Raw genomic sequence first — 12,105 nt, forward strand, 5'->3', positions numbered from 1 at the left:
GTTAAAAGTATGAAACCACTCTCTCGGTTCAGGAAAAAAACATTTCTCAAAAAGAACTATTACTCGAAAATGTTTGTATTAATAGTACATAATCTTCAAAAATTTTATAAAATCTGAAAACCGTGGTGTATATAAATAATTGCTAACACGTGTCATGGAACATGCAAGTGGTCCCAAACTTTTGACGAACATGGTATGTGCATCGTAGTGTGAAAACGGCCTTACCGTAGAACCAACAGTGTTTCTCGCCGAATCGCGGCCGTAGGAACGTGTACTGCGGCTGGGGCGGAAGATGATCCAGCAGGGCAGCCACGCCGGCGACCAGGAGCGGCCCACCCCAAGCGTAGCTGGCGTACACTCGCAGTCTAAGGGTCTCTTGGCCTTTCTCCAAGCTGGCTGGTCTCAGGTCCCTAGAAAGAAAAAGGAGAACGCGGTCGGTCAGAAAGAGAAACGGCACGAGAAACGGGGTAGAGGAACAACCACGCGCGGAAGCCACGAAACACGAGATCGTTCTGTGCACTTAAACGCTGCCCCCGGAACACGAACAATAAAACACTCGGTCGCGGATCCTGTGCTAGGGTTTCTACTTCCATGTATACGAAGCGGGTTCCATTAGAACCGGGGACGGGAATAAAAGTTCCAGGCGGCGTTTTCTGGAGATTGATGGCACAGGCGTTTTGCGTAATCAGCGCCGAACGACACCAACCACCATCAGCTCGATGCTTTTCGTTTCAATTATCCAGCGAACGCAATTAGCGACTCCTGACTGATTTCATGAATCGTATTTCTAAGGGACGCAGATTACGTTGGACGGTAATTAACGCTGGTTTTGGAACAGAGGAATGAAAGAGTAGACTGATCGATGTTAGCCCTTAGTTCTTTGTTTTAATATTATTAAAGGCGTTGATAATGATCTTTTTATAGGGATTTGTTCGGACAATTACTCCACGAGAGTCTCTAAACTCTAGACAAGCATTACTGCCTCCTTTGATGGAGGTTGAAAAAGGTGAAAAAAGGAACGAAAAGGAACTATCGACTAGGCGACTGTGTAACGAGAGAAACGATTACCTCGGGTGCAATTAACCCGTGCTTAACATTCCTCGAGCGCCGGAACACTTTTTTAAAGGGTTTTTTGGAAAGTTTCGTCATCGGAAGTTCCAGCTATTAGCGTAGGTCGACAGAACGGGTTACCGAAAGCGTTATTATGCAATTCACGGGGCGGTGTCTCAACTTCTGGATGCATCGGGGTGCGACACGCTCGGAACCGGCTGCTCTATTTTTGTTGCGCGACTCTCGCGAGCGACTAGCGATCGGGCGTACAATAAACTCGCAGAGGAAGTTACACGCCGGTCCTCACCGATGCAAATTGCGGAGACGCAACCCCCGTGCTCCGATCTGAGCCGAGCCGAGCCGAGCCGAATCGAACAAGAAGGGCGAGCGCTGGCGGTGTTCCAGCCGAAAAATGAAACTCCGGATGACTGGGCGCAATAAAAAAAGATGTTGAGCGACGCGACACGGTAGACGGCGGACACGTCGTCCGGCCGGAGCGGAATATAGCGGTCATTTGCGTGTCTGCAGCGGCCGTTCCTCCCGTGAGCTCGCAAGGAGTAACGATCTAATTAACCGTGACGAGCAATAACGCGAGAAAAACCCGCGAGCGAACGGTTAATTGCCGCGGAACCATCCACGGGGACGTTAACGTATGAAACTCTCTCGACACAAGGATTGCATGCTCTTGCACCGTTACCGGGGTAATGGACACCGCCAGCTTGTGAATCGTCCGCGCTCACCCCTTTTGTCTTTTTCGAAGTGTTGCGGGAAATCGTTTTTTGGCCTTGAAAAGACGAACGGGAGGTCTTATTTTGCGTTTAACTCTGATGTTAGCAACCGAGTATTTCAGTAAACGATTTTTATAAATGAGACCAACGTTAACTGTCTCTATTGTTTAGTCTCAACTGCTCAGAGTCTTGGTTCGTATTTGTAATTTAGATTGTACTTCGAAATATGTAGAATCGGATTTTACAAGCATGCTGTAAAGTGAATTCTTCTCGAATTTCCAATTATCTGAATTACCGCTCAATTAAATCGAATACTCAAGAGCCTATTGTACGTTCTATGCAATTTGCAATGTGCTTGCGAAAGTTTCACAAAATTGTTTCGAATCTCGGTTGCTCCTTTTACATCGAGTCGTACTTTGGAATTAAAAAAATTTATACGATAAATATTCTAATATCAAAGTCTGAACATTTTGGTTGCGAATATAATTTTTATTGCTAATGTAAGGGTTAATAAAAAAATGTATGCAAATGAACAACCTAATATTAGAGTCCGAATATTTTGGTTGTTACCACGAGAATTAATTATTCTGGAAGAGAATGTTGCATCAGGGTACAAATTGCATAGACATGCGGATAGGGGAACACGATTGTCAAGGGGCGCGACCGAGCCCGCGGATAATAAGGGCCCGTCGCGACGCGGATTTATCGGCGAGGATTATCAGCGAGACTTCGGATTCATTATATTACGACCCTGATCAGCCGACCAATGACTGCCAGAGTAACCGTAAATCCGGCGTCATTGTCTGGCCAGTTTAACGTCCCTATAATAACAGCGCGCCGTGAAACTCAGCGAGGGCTGGCGACTTCCAGCGGAGGGGTTGCCGCGCTCGTAAATCGCGCTCTATCTGAAGCGACGTTACCGCGGATATGGTAAACGTCGAGTGTAGCCATTGTCGAAAAGTGAAAATTGATGCTGTGGGGCCGCGAGTTTGTTGGACAGCCTCAGTTTAGTAAAAAGGAACGGCCCGGTTTCAGCGAAAGCTATTGGGATGAGTCATTCAGGCCGGAATAAATTGCGGTGTAACTTCTGGGTGTTCGGGGAAAAGTTTCTCGGTGCTCGGCTTAATATCTACGAACGTTTGGACTGGTGCTCAGAAAGTTCAAAGTATGATTCTGAAAATAATTAAAAAATTTAGTTAGGTTTATAACGTACCAACGACTAACAAGAATCGTCGTGTAATCAGTCTGCCTCGTCTGCCCTATAACTTCTTCGCTTTGTAAACCTGACACCAAAATCAAAAAAAGGAAATGAACGAAAGGTTCAACATAACCTAATTTATTTACGTTCCAATCATATATCACGAGGATTAAGAATACAGAACCCAAACTCACTTTTCTTGTGACAGCCAAACACATCGCTACAACCGCATCCGATCACCCTCCGTCGTCAGAACGTCCCGCGATTGGCCATCCCACAACTTGATATTCCGGATCATTATTACCAGGCCGTAATCTGACCCACGATTTTGCGGCGCTCGTAAACGTAACTCAGGAGCCCCAAAGACAGGGTCGCGCGTCAACGCGAGGGTAAGAGCCGCCACTATCGTTCCCGTTCCGTCCCGGGTTCTTCCTCTAATTGCCGTCGTCGTTCGTTTCCCTAATCACCGACACGATTTACTCCGTCCACGGCGGGTGTACCGTATTTCCGTATCGTCCTCGCTCGAGTCTCTTCTCTGGTCACGTTAGAGGCGAAGCCAGCGTAGAGGCGAAGCCAGCGTAGAGGTGAAGCCAGCGTAGAGGAGGTTGGCGAAGATATATTAATTCCTGGCCGAGCCACAGTTCATTTCCGGTGGCGCTAATTAGCCGTCACCGTGGCGGACGCGCGCGATTAGTCCTGCCCTCCGTCGCCCGGCAAGTTTCGCGGGAAGAAGAGGATGGGGGCCGCGGGCGCCGGCTTGGCCCGGCCCGGCCGCGGTGTTTCGGGTCTCCGCGTCTCGCTTCGATGCCGGGAACGGCGCCACAATAATTTTCCACTGCCACCCCCTCTCGGCGCCGCTTTCCCTGCCGAAAATGGAGCCAGCGAGCCGTCGCTTGCCAGGGATCACCGAGGGAACGCATTAAATATTGCAGACCGGCGGAAAATTAGGGAGTTGTTACCGTGGCCACGGTCGCGAACGGTTGTGCGTCCCGCTTCTTTTGTGTCCTCCCTGTCGTTGGATATTTTTATGGAGCCTTGTGTTCCATTAAAACAATCTTCCAAACGGGAATGATATCGTATCGGCCGCGTGCACCGACTCCGGGAGCCAAGCAATTTGCGAACGACGACGTCTTCCGTGACAAAGAGGATTACGCGAAGAGTCCTCCCCCCCTCTCTCTCTCTCTCTTTCTCTCGCTTCCTTGAAGCCACCGCCGGAAGTATAGCCCTCATTGTCCTCCCATTGTCGGAGCGCGGAACAGATAAAGGTTATTTTTGTAATAATGGATTCTCCGGAAAGGGTTCTTCCTCTTCGTCCGTTCGACGGCCGCGATGAGATATACATGTTTCTATTATCGTGTGGAACGGAACGGCGGGGAATCGAGTCGGCTTAATTCTGACAAAGGACTCGCCGGAATAGCTTCTTTTAATTGTATGCCGTCGCGAGGGGCTGCCGTTCGTTCAACGTGTTTCAGACAAGAAAGAAGCGTGCGGAAATGGACGTTTAACCCTCGACTCTTTGGACCCGGCAGGTTTTCACCCTCCGCGCTTCTGAGCGGAATTATAATGAATAATGGACTTGTTAATGTAAGCGACGGTAAATAAAGAATGCGTGGATACGGAGCGTCCATATAATGCTTCGCACTATTTTTCCTTGATTTATACGGTATATTACATATTCTTTTTTTATACGTAATGCGTATGTTAAAGAAATATTTGTTTTGTGCGTTTGTTTGAAAAAGCAGTGGTGAAGAAAATATTCTGGCAAACTAATTTTTGCTTGCTTTCACCTCGTGTTTTTTGGTTTTTCGGGGTTGCAAATCGCTGTACGTTTATATTTTTCCACGACATAAAGGCGGTGTAATTTATATTACACTTTCAAGCAATACTTTGATTACCGTTTCTAATGCAGAAGGGAAAAGGATGCGATCGAATCGAATATGCTGAACAAACGTGACAGCGCTATAAAAAGAGGAAAAAAATGAAAACCTGAGTGAATCGAAAGAGAAGTATGGCTATCTTCTTATCCATACTCGTCTGATTAATTTCATTGTTAATAATTTGTAATAATACAAAACAATTTTTTGTTAATTACAATTGTACATATCTTTTCGTTTTATTAATACCAAATGAATATTTTATGTTTCATGTCACGTTACTAAATGATGTACAATAACTTCCATTTTCTATTAATATTCCATTAATATTTAATATCTCTATCTGTTACCTTCCTTCATTTTTCCGAAGGATTGGAATCCTTTCTCTCCAACATTTCTGACGGGCAAAATATTCCGGGCTGACCGTGAAACGTATGGGACGACCTAATAACATTGATTTTTACTTAATTGGGTTAAAGATCTTTACCACATGTCTCGCTCCTACACGGCAAAGTGTTAAACATACTTGACGACGGATTCGTCGCGAGCGCGAGACGCGGAGACGCGTCATGGAGTAACTAGACGTTCGTCGTTACCCGTCTCCGCGGCGAAAAAATTCGGTAAATTACAGGCCGCCCTCTCCCGTTGCGTCTCGCCGGGTCCTTGTATCTTTCGAGCGCACGCGGCTGCGGCGTCGCCGACTGTCTCTCCTAGGCGGAAGGTAAGAGCCCTATATTTATCTGCCCGATATGGTAATTATACGGACGGCAATTAGTGGCGGTGCCAGTTAAAGGCACTACTCAGCCCGACGGTATCGCGCCCATGGCTCGCGTAGAATACGGGAACGGGAAGGATAGGTCATTACAGTGCCGGACCCAGATGGACAGAGAAGATATTATTTATCTCGTCGGTGGTTCGCGTGTACGCGGACGAACGGAAAAAAGAGGAAGGGAATGGAGAAGAAGTGGAAAAAGAGAAAAGAAACCAGCCCGGTTTCGCGATAAAACAGTCCAGTTTGCCGCATTTATTCGATCCCCGGGATACGGAAGCTCTTAATGTGGCCGGCCTCTGAACGTTGTCCCATTAAAACAGAGAGATTCGCGTATCCCGCGGTTGAAAAGTCTGAAACGACGTTCGTACGGAGCTACGGGAGGAGCCGTGCCGCGTTGCATTTTTCAAATCGTTTGAGAATTCTCTCGCCGGACTGAACGCGACGTGCGTCGGACCGTGCGAATCACTGTCCTCCCAATCACGGTGAACGGTGCAATGGCTGTCTTCGGAGTTTGCTAGTTGCGTAACGGAGTAATCGAGAACATCCCCACCGGTCGATTCAAACGTCACTACAGTTTCTTCAGTTTTTTCCCCTTTCTTTGCTCGTGGGATGTAATTATACGGATACACGCGTATCGGATTTTTTCCCGAGCTAGCCCAGATTAATTGCCGGCCGCTTCACAGATCTATCCTCGCGGTTTTTAATACATCCAAAGCCTGTCCTTTCTAATTAACAAGCTTTATAATCTTGCCTAGAAATTTCATAGAAAAAGATGTTACCGCCGAAGTATCGTAGCAGGAGTTCTTTCCATGACTTTATGGACGACGTTTTCCGAGTCCATTTGAATCCTATCGTAGTTATTTTTTTACATGTAGCTTCGAATACAAGGTGGATTTCTACGGAAATACTTTGGCTTCCTTATTCGATCTTTATAAATACGCGATAATCCAAGCCTGGATTGAATCCAAGATTGGATAGGCCAAGACTATATGGATCTACATTTTTTTAGAGGAATTCGACGAAACTGGGAATAAACCGAACGTCTGCGTCCCTCGTGGATCCAGCAAGCAAATGAAACATAAACCGATGCCTACATAAATATTACTGAACTTCATGTTTCATAATCTCGCGATAACAAATTTTTATGGCTCCGATAATGCACACGGTTTCACGGTCTACTGGGAAAGAAGAAACTTCTATTCAATATTTTACCTTATTTTTGATATAAATCTTTATAACTTATAAACACGTTGAGGTTATTAGCCGCGGTTCGCAGTCCTTACTACCCGCCATTCTTATATCTTTGGTACTCTCGACGCGCCATGAAACGTGCAGAATTTTACAGTAGACCGAACGCAGCGTGGAAATTAAGATCCAACTCCGCGAGCGAATTAATTTCATCTCCCACGGTGTTTCACAGCGCGTTGCGTCGCGTCGCGCCGGAAGAAACTTCCCGAAAAGAAGATCAGGAATGATAATCCGCGGCGTTCGAAGGGGTGTCACGCGGGGAATCCGCGCAAATGTTGCGTAGGAAGGATAGTGGCCGGAAAACTTCGCCCCGCCACGAACGTATGGAAAGCGATCCGACGCTTTATTGAAAAGTTTCCGAGAGAACCGGTTAAGTGCGGGCCGAAGTTCTCGCGGAGCCGTGAGGATTTCTCACTTCGAGGGCGAAAACCCCAGAGCCACCCCCAATTTATCTATCCACGGCGGTTCTATTTGCCCATTTATCCGACTAGTCCTCCGATCCGTTCCATTGCTTCTTTATCGATCTCGTACGACCTCGGTCACTTATTCGCAGCACGACATATTCTCCTTGCGATAGAAGAATCGTCCGCGTTTACTGTATTGCGAATAGCTACGCTGTTTTTCTTTAAAATTGTGCTGAAGTTGTACATCTGAGGCTTGATCTGTGTAGCAAGTGAATTCTGAGTGGTAGAGCAACAGTTCCAAGTAAATATTTGCGAACGTCTGAACATTTTTTAAAGTGTTTGTTGCTTGCATTAATCAAGGATTTGCAAATGATTAAAACGGTTTGTTTGCATTGAGGAACTTGTGCGTTTCGAATGCCAATTTTTAACTGTTTTGGTGCTGAAGGAACAGAGGTGATTAAGAATACTCGAAGAATAGAGAAAATTCTTGAAACTTTGTTGCGAACAGACGTCCGAAATTTCAGCGTTAATAAAACGAACAAAAACTCGCACCCAAGGGAGCTCGACGCAAAAGCCCGCGCTCATCGCAGTCAATTAGCAACATGATTGCAAAGTCTATCGTTAACGTCTTCACTCGTCGAACTAGGTGTCCGCCGTCTGACCAGTTCTCTCAAGAGCTGCCCCGCTTTCGAGATAATCGATCACGCAATTAGTCGCCGCGTCGGACACCCGCCGCTATCGAGGGAACGGATTAATGGTCGGAAACACTGAACTGAATCGTCTTATGATCGTTCGGTGATTTTACTGGCGCCCTCGGCGGAAGTAGTTCCTGTTACGCGGAAAAGGAGAAACCTGGTAGAAGAATCTTGCTGGGAAGCTATCCCAGACTTTTCTGTCGCATTTCGAGAAGAATCCTAACCTGACAGAATGATTTGAGCCGGATAATACATTAACTCCTGTGTGGGCAATGGAAACGTTATAAATTGTTCAACCTTTAATATTACAATATTTTCATTGTTCAATGTTAACATTATTCCATAGTTCAATATTATTACTATTCAACATTACAATATTAAAAATATTAAAAACAAAACATACAGCAATTTTGTCAAATTTTTAATTTAACTTAAAATTTAAAGAATCTATATTTACTTGTCTACCTCAAAGGTTAACTGTCATATGAAGTATATTTAGCTCACCCTATGTTTCGCCAGGAACTTGTGCAAGTTAGGTATAACCCCAACTTAAAACCAGTCTCTACATTCTATAAGTTGACCACCAACTTACCTTCTTCGTTATTTTCTTACGTCCATTATATATTTATGTCAGTGAGAGGAAAACGAGTATAAAAATACACAACCCCGGGACCTTTCTTTCCCCACGTTGACGCAGGACGTGTCAACGATTCGCGGAGAGGAGAACAGCAGCTGGAAAGAGGCGACTAACGAACGAACGTTAATTAGCCGCAATAACCGACGATCGTGACAATTACAGGGTGACATCTTTCTCGCACCGCCCCGCGATCTTCTCGCTACTGTGTTCTTCTCTTCCATTGAGACTCCTCTCGCGTCAATGAGAATATAAATTCAACCGAATCGGTCCGCCGCGGAATTACAGAGCGCTGGCTCCTTGCTCGTCGGGGAACCCAGGAGAGGAGGATGCATCGGCCGTCGCTCGGTTTTCACATAATCAATATTACACTTCCGGAATTAGATGTCGATTACGAATGGCAACTGGGAAGATAATGACCGGAGGGTTCGCCGTTCGAATACGACTCTGCCACCCCGCTCTCTATCCTTTCGTTCTCTGTGTTCCCTGTCCTGAGCGCAGATCCTGTCGCGTCCATTTTCACCCCTTTAGCAGCCGGCTTAACATACCCCGGCGGAGTAATTCAAGACGAACGAGCGAAGAGTTTCCACGAGCTCGAGGGCAATGACGCCTGGCTCGCGCAGAATTTTCAATATTCTGGAGTAACGTCACCGAAGCGATTACGGCAATTAGAGCGGAAGGGTCCCCCTCGCCCGCTGTGCGCCGCTCGTCCGCGTAGACGGTGGAAAAGCGGCTGGTGAAATAATTCATGCGGCACACGTGGCCCTCGCGCACGGCATTCTTGGGAAGTTTCCGAGAGAAGGGGGCGGGACAATGGACAAACTGCCTGACGGAGGAACTTTTTCTACGAGCCTCGTTTCGACGACTCTCCCGCGTCGCCTTTCTTGTTTCTCGCTGGTTTCTTGGGAAATTCTAGGTGTTAGTTTTGTTTTTTGTTTCTCTTTTTCACGGATCTCGCTGGCAGATGAATGCGGTGAAAACGTGTCTTTCTGGGTTAAGCCACGGATCTCGACTGGGATGGATTAAAAGTGTAAACGCGGGAGTGCTGCTAGACCTAGGTCTGGGACTATTAAGCGGTCTGCGCTGAGACGTGATGAGATTCGAGCGGTAATTGCTTGGTCTCAGTAATTGCTGTCCTGTGGTTGCCTTATTGATCTATGGTTGATTGTAATATCATAATTACAACGTATATACTTAGAATTTTAGCAATTTTTGTTAGTGACCTAACTTACGTTAAGGGAACCTTACACTTTCTTGGTCGAAAATTTTTCCAATTTTTGTGGGACTGATATAGTAATGAAAAAACATGTTTTGAGCCCGCAATTTTGTTGACATACATCTTAAGTCTTCAAATACAAGAAAAAATTTTTACATAATTTTATAAATGATATTTTATAGGGATTCTTTGTAGCCTCATGGAGGATATTTTTAAAATTTTGATCCTCTGGCGTGCACGATGGCGGCTCACTGGAACGACTCAAAAAAAAGAAGAATTATCTTTAGAAAAAATATGACCGTGGCCTACAGACTACGGTTATTTTGTTTGAGCAAAAGTTCACAAAATGGTGGACCTCCAAAGTTGGCAGTCCCCAAAAATAGCATTTTCTTCATAAAAGAAACGCTAAAAATCGAGGAAAAAATAACCAATCCCATTTATTCTAGTCTGTACTGAAACTACTGTTGTGTAGAAGAACATATTAAAATTTCAGACCGATCGGTTAAATGGCTTTTAAGTTATCATGCATGCCGATTACAAAAACGTTGTTTTGAGAAAAACACGTTTAAAGTTTTGACAAAAGAATTGTCACATATAAAATCTACTTATGTTCAGTTAGCTATACCTGCTGCATACAAAATTCCTTCCGACTCCTCATACGCCTCGTTCTCAAGAGTTCTATTTTCTCCCGTTTATTAATTATTAATGAAATTAATTTAATACGACCGAAATGCCGCGTGGTCGATTTGGCCTGCTTTACACTTGGTACTATAATCGTCTATAACTTCGAAAGTATTTCGAATTATCCTCTGAAATTTTCAGAGAATATTATTCAAATATGATACTTTCCAACAGGATACTTTGTAAACAGTCGGTTTTTTCAACCTGAGAAAGTGTAAGGTCTCTTTAATGCAAACTGGGAACTTAAAAAAGTAACTTTCTTGCTGTATATTCAAGTAATTAGAATGTTATACTTGACAAGAATGATCCTAAATTCCAAAATATTCAATTTTATAGCCTAAGATTCAACGATAAAATCGAGTACAACAACAGTGCGCCCCAATGGTTCTCTGCAAGTCGGTATACAAATCGCGAGGATGTGACAATGCGGTCCAACTTTGTACCAATATCGAATAAACGAAGTGCATTGCGAATCTCGTGCGAGCTGGCACGGAACTATTACACGAACTCGCATTGAAACAGAAACATTCTGCCCCTTCCTTGATACTAATCAATCTCGGGCTCGAACTATGTCAAACAAACTCTCAGGGTACAACAGGCTCGCGTGAAGTCCAACAGTTCCCTCGTAGGCGTTTGAAAATTGAAAGTGTCAGAATCCTGTCACAGTCACGATAAGTTCGTCAAGCCGCCGGGTTGAGCGTATCAGCTGCCTATCCGATGATCAGCGCGCGAAGACGTGATCGTGGTTCACGCGACGTGTTATCCGCTCCTTGCGTGCCACACGAAACCGCTCCGAGCCCGAGTCGGCTCCTTTCCGCGGGAGAGAAAAAGCGGCCGCGATTCGTCGCGTCGATCCAAGCTCCCGGAGCGCGCGGAATTGCCGCGATCCAACGACAAGAGGTAGGCGTGCCGGAAACTCGATCGCCTCGCGATCTAGAAACTTTCATTAACCTGCGCGGAACGTTCGCAGACCGCTGGAGGCTTTCCGTGGTAAATACCTCGTCGACGATAGAGCGCGCACCATTGTTGCACATTTTTTCCTGGCACATAAAGTGAATTATTCATTTATTCAGTTTCTTGTTGATTAAATTATATTTCATACATTTCATGGTAATAAACTTGTTTTGTGGGTATAAACAGATGCGATAGTTGTTTTGGCGAGAAATTAGTGATCTAGGCACTTAATGGCACTTTATTAATGAATCGGCTATTAGTCGATTGGGAGGAACTCGAAACTTATTTTACAATATATGAGAAAGGAACCGTAGTTTAATATGCGATTGTTTGTTTTCGAGGTGTTAACAAATTTTCTTGTATTAGTTAAGTTGTATTATTAATTTATTCAACTTGTTAACGCGTTGATCATATATGCTCATGAATCTCGAAAGTCTACGGAAGTGAAGAAGAAACAGTATGGGTAGGGGGATCGGCATCACGACACCTTTCACTCGCAAGCGAGCATGATCGATCCCATCACGGATAGTCGTCCAACAAGCAATTCAGGAGCCACGACCAAGCATCCAAGTGGCGCACAAGCGTCCTTGAGGTAACTGGTTCGAGGAATGCGTTGCATAATCTTATAGAAACCACGGCATTGCAGGTAGA

General features: G+C 45.2%; 1 protein-coding gene across 1 annotated transcript in view; it reads right to left on the bottom strand.

Annotated features, from left to right (window-relative positions):
• The window catches only part of mthl1 (adhesion G-protein coupled receptor methuselah-like 1), a 208,968-nt gene that overhangs the window by 41,422 nt on the left and 155,441 nt on the right, over positions 1 to 12,105 (bottom strand). The window contains exon 5 of the mRNA XM_031994535.2: positions 226 to 410. Within this exon, the coding sequence (XP_031850395.1) occupies positions 226 to 410 (185 nt within the window). The remainder of the gene's footprint in view (positions 1 to 225; positions 411 to 12,105) is intronic.

The sequence above is a fragment of the Nomia melanderi genome, chromosome 11 (assembly GCF_051020985.1).
Source record: "Nomia melanderi isolate GNS246 chromosome 11, iyNomMela1, whole genome shotgun sequence".
Lineage (NCBI taxonomy): Eukaryota > Metazoa > Arthropoda > Insecta > Hymenoptera > Halictidae > Nomia > Nomia melanderi.